The sequence below is a fragment of the Papaver somniferum genome, chromosome 10 (genome assembly GCF_003573695.1).
Source record: "Papaver somniferum cultivar HN1 chromosome 10, ASM357369v1, whole genome shotgun sequence".
Lineage (NCBI taxonomy): Eukaryota > Viridiplantae > Streptophyta > Magnoliopsida > Ranunculales > Papaveraceae > Papaver > Papaver somniferum.
Window position 1 is genome coordinate 142,225,311 of NC_039367.1, and position 5,174 is coordinate 142,230,484.

The 5,174-nt window shown below is 37.5% G+C and overlaps 1 protein-coding gene across 1 annotated transcript; it reads right to left on the reverse strand.

The window, feature by feature from the left end:
* LOC113318195 (F-box protein At5g39450-like) lies at positions 1-2,702 on the reverse strand. Its single transcript, XM_026566327.1, has one exon. The coding sequence runs from the start codon at positions 2,161-2,163 to the stop codon at positions 316-318; it is 1,848 nt and encodes a 615-aa protein (XP_026422112.1). The 5' UTR covers positions 2,164-2,702; the 3' UTR covers positions 1-315.
* Between the last annotated feature and the right edge of the window lie 2,472 nt (positions 2,703-5,174).

Sequence of the window (5,174 nt, forward strand, 5' to 3'; positions counted from 1 at the left end):
TATTCAACAGATCAAAGCTACACTAAAAATCACTTAAACCACAATGGGACGAGTTTTCTTGTGTAGGTTTACAGTGGAATCATGTGGGTATCAAATTTCATTTTATATCCTCAGGGTTCCCTCCCCTAAAACAATAGATAGCTCTTATATTTACACAAACAAAGATTAAACTCATTTTTGCTTATACTGAGAATCTGAAATACTGGAATACTAGGCTTTCTGGTATTTGAATGAGAGTAGAATAGTAAACTTACAGTAAGAAGGCAAATGAGATTGGAAAACTTAGAAAGCTTAAAAGCACAAGATGAGTGATGCTTAAAGCGCAGATGTGGAGTCGGAGAAGCTTGTGTATACATTTGAATATGATCTCGTCAGATATGTGAAGTTCTCTATAGGAGGTAAAGCAGGAACCCTTTCACCTTTCCTCAAGAGCTCTTGCAGGTCGATCCTCTGTAGGGTTAAGACAGTTCTAGATTCCTTCCAAACAAATGCAAGGAGATCATCTTGAATTGCAAATAAAGAACCAGGCTTGGATCCAGGATACCGAAAACCATAACCATCTGCAATACCTTTGCCTGTATAAGTATGTTTTATGTCCAAAGTAGCAAAGTCTCCATCTGTCTCTAACGGGAATGGATCCGTTGATAGCTCGCCAACATTCACAACAAACATTGCTGATCCATTTGGATGATCAACATAATGGTTACCTTCTAATATTTTGGTTGCAGTCAGAAGTTGTTCCCCCTCGGATTCTTCGTAAGAAAGGAAAAGAAAGAACAAGGCTTTTTCCTTGTCTTCGCTGGGTCTACCAGGTGGCCAGCCAAAAGATCCACCCCATAAGCCAGCATACTCTTGACCAGACTTTGGGTTCCACGTAGGCAACTTGTAGAGGGCATATTTGTCATCATGCATCTTTGGACATGCTCTCCAAGTAGTTAGCTCCAAAGTCGAGGCATGTAGACTGAGCCCTATTGTGTCACCAGACCAAAGAAACTCATGGAGCTGTGATGTATGATTACTTTCCGAGCTCAAAGGACCGCTTTTTGATACCACAAGTCCGCCAGTCGGAATAAACTTGCCAAGTACTGGAGTCAGGCTCTCCTTCAAGCAAATGGCAACACTTCTTCTCTTAGTATCATCCACATTAAGCAACGTACCAGAACTACTTGGGGGTTCAAGACTCTTCTTTGGTTTCCTTGCAACCACCCTAGTCGTATTTGATGGCTTCCCAGACATTGTTTCCCATTCCGTGTACTCGCCGCTGCCTTTCTGATACAATTTGATAAGTAGCAACCTTCGTTCTGACAAAAGCATTAAGTCTTTCTTTAAGCCATCACCTCCATCACCACAGCGAGGAAACAATGGACCAGAAGCTAAATCAAGAACCTTCAAACCTACTTGACTCGTAGCAAGTTCAAGCAATTTCTGTCTGTCTTCAAATGTTAAACGGTCAAATGCAACTACAGAACTGTTCCATCCAAACACCCTTTCTGACCTGCTAAATCCGCCACCATCTGACCTATGAGTCCATCTCATAGACTCCCAATCCAAATGAGGATGACCAAGGCTCTTACTACGCAACAATTTACAACAATTACTCTGCATTCTTGGCTCAACCTCGAGTAACAAAACATTACAACTCCTATCAACAGGTTCAACGGAACCAGGATAAAAGTACTCGCCATCTCTGTCTTGCCCATGAAGGAGAAACACCAACTCCCCATTCTCACCACAGATAATCTCAAAAACTGGAGCCCACAAAAGTGATCCATCAAGAAGCCCCAATGGACCAAGCTCTTGCGGTAAAATTCGGCAACCAACAACTGATAAAAATCCCGGCATGACATAAACCACATTACCAAGCTCCGGGTTTTGATGAACCCAAATACCAAGTAAAGGTTGTACACTGAACATAAACTTGCATAAACTTTTATACGACGTAACACCATTTCTCCATTCAACAAGATCTGCTTGTGAATTCACAATTCCAAGGCTTTCACACTGTGACAACCATACTTTATCTGAAGATACAAGGGTATTCAAACTAGTACAACATAAACTGATTGAACATAGATCTCTAGGAGATACAGAATCAGTCAGAAGTAAAAATACATCATCTGGTAAAGACATAAACAACCTTGAACCGCAGACATCAGACATCATAAAAATTCCTAAAAAAAAAAAAAAACTTGAAAGAAAAATTAACACTTAATTGTAAATCATGAATTATATGAATCAAAATCAAAAACCCATGCTGAAATTAGTCTAATTCATGGTCTAATCAATGAAAAATTCCCAAATTGCAAAAAAGGGGTTTGCTTCTAAGATTAAATGAAATCAAATTGAGTGAAAAATAAGACCTTGGCAGCTTCAGATCTTGAATCTTCCTTCATCCAGGCTAGCCTTTAATGGTGAAACAGAGGGAAAACTATTATCTTTATATAAACAAAACATGAATCAGTCCAAGCCCCTTTATTTTCAAGGATCTGAATCCATTGGTTTTATGGGACCGAATTGACAAGCCACTTGCTTTTTTAATTGAAGAAATCTGCAGCAATTGAAAATCTGGTCAACCAGTAGAGTTTACTGGAATAAATAATTTTAGGAGATGAAAATGAAAGGAAGGAACCATCGGAAACATTAGGTATGGGGGGTCTTGGAAAGGAGAAGAATTAAGTTTTCCATTCCATTCGCACTCGTACCTAAAGCTTGCGATAGCTCAACCTACCTTTCATACCCATCTCTATCTGGGGTTATACGTGGGAGAGTTCGAGAGATTTTAATGTATTTAGGTTTTCTCCTGTTAGTCCTGAAGGAGTTTGAGGGAGTCTCTCCAAATCTCCGTTAGTCGTGGGGAAGTTTAGAGGAGTCTCCTAAACTCTCTAGAAAACACCTGTTAGTCGCTGGGGAGTTTAAAAAAAGCTCTTGAACTCCCTGTTAGTCATAAAACCCTACAATACTAGGGAGTTGGTTGTTTTGGGGAGTTCCAAGGAGTTTTTAGTGTATTTTGGTCTCACAACAAATCTCTCAAAAGAGTAGAGATTTGGGAAGGAGTTTGGTGCGTAGAAAACCATAGGAGAAAGAAGAGGAAACGTTTTTTTTCCAGGTATGTTTTTTTTCTTCTTTGATCTCCATGATTGTTTATAATAGTTTGATTTGTGTACTATTTTGATTGTTTTTCATATCTTTGATCTCCATGATTGTTTATTTTGATTCTGTATATAGTTTTTTTTTGTGGGTACTCTCTCTCTGTCAAAACCCTAATTTGTGGTTCAAAAGATCTTGGTAAGAAATTGCATGATTTGATTATAATGATATCTTTAAATTCAACCGTTGGAATATGATGAAATTTAAGTATGTCGTAGTTTACCTTGTTATAGAAGTACAGTAACATTTTCACGAGGATCAGGTCACGTTTGCTACTGCAAAGCTTGCACAATATATGACTATGGTCTCCTGAGTTTTAAATCCCGAATAGGGGACTGATTCCTATTTATCTCATTCTCCGCTTATCAGACAAAGCTGAAATTTTAGTATGATGTTTGTATATATGAAGGTTACCTACTGTAGAAATTTCATGAAGTTCTGATCACTTTAGGTACAACAAAGTGTGAGAAATCCGGAACTGAATTCTGTATGCACGTATTGAAAGTAGTCGGGTTCTGAGTAATGTATCTTTTTAATGAACCGTTGGAATGTTATGATTTTTGAGTGTGTTGTGGAATATTGAGTTGTAAGTGTACCATAAAAATTTAAAGAGGATCAGGTAAGTATTAGTACTGCAAAGATTGGACAATCTGAAACTGTATTTCGGTGAAACAGAATTCCTTTACAACTATCTTCATAATTTGTTATGTCATCATGCATTAATTTGCTTGCTACTTTGCATGGGTGTCATTGAGAATCACTATCACTTGTTAAGTCATCTTATTTAGACACATACTTATCTTCTATTCTATATGCCAAAGTTCAATACAGTGACGTACTTCATTCCGTATTGGCGTGTTTTAGGCAATTCATACGGTTCTTTTGTTATAATGAGATATTTAAATTCAACCGTTGGAATATGATGAAATTTGAGTATGTCGTAGTGTACCTTGTTATAGAAGTACAGTAAAATATTCACGCGGATCCGGTCACGTTTGCTACTGCAAAGCGTGCACAATATATGACTAAGGTCTGCTGAGTTTAAATCCCGAATAGGGGACTGATTCCTATTTATCTCATTCTCCGCTTATCGGACAAAGCTGAAATTTTAGTATGATGTTTGTATATATGAAGGTTTCCTACTGTAGAAATTTCATGAAGTTCTGATCACTTTAGGTACACCAAAGTGTGAGAAATCCGGAACTGAATTCTGTATGCACGTATTGAAAGTAGTCGGGTTCTGAGTAATGTATCTTTTTAATGAACCGTTGGAATGCTATGATTTTTGAGTGTGTTATGGAATATTGAGTTGTATGTGTACCGTAAAAATTTCAAGCGTATCAGGTAAGTATTAGTACTGAAAAGATTGGACAATCTGAAACTGTATTTCGGTGAAACAGAATTCCTTTACAGCTATCTTCATAATTTGTTATGTCATCATGCATTAATTGGCTTGCTACTTTGCATGGGTGTCATTGAGAATCACTATCACTTGTTAAGTCCTCTTATTTAGACACATACTTCTCTTCTATTCTATTCTATTCTATTCTATATGCCAAAGTTCAATACAGTGGCGTACTTCATTCCGTATTGGCGTGTTTTAGCCAATTCATACGGTGCTTTTGTTATAATGATATATTTAAATTCAACCGTTGGAATATGATGAAATTTTATTATGTCGTATTTTACCTTGTTATAGAAGTACACTAAAATATTCACGCGGATCAGGTCACGTTTGCTACTGCAAAGCGTGCACAGTATATGACTATGCTCTGGTGAGTTTAAATCCCGAATAGGGGACTGATTCCTATTTATCTCATTCTCCGCTTATCGGACAAAGCTGAAATTTTAGTATGATGTTTGTATATATGAAGGTTTCCTACTGTAGGAATTTCATGAAGTTCTGATCAATTTAGGTACACCAGAGTGTGAGAAATCCGGAACTGAATTCTGGATTCATGTATTGAAAGTAGTCGGGTTCTGAGTAATGTATCTTTTTAATGAACCGTTGGAATGCTATGATTTTT

Bases quoted from the DNA above. Each gene is read 5' to 3' on its own strand.
- LOC113318195 (XM_026566327.1), bottom strand. From the start codon at position 2,163: ATGATGTCTGATGTCTGCGGTTCAAGGTTGTTTATGTCTTTACCAGAT.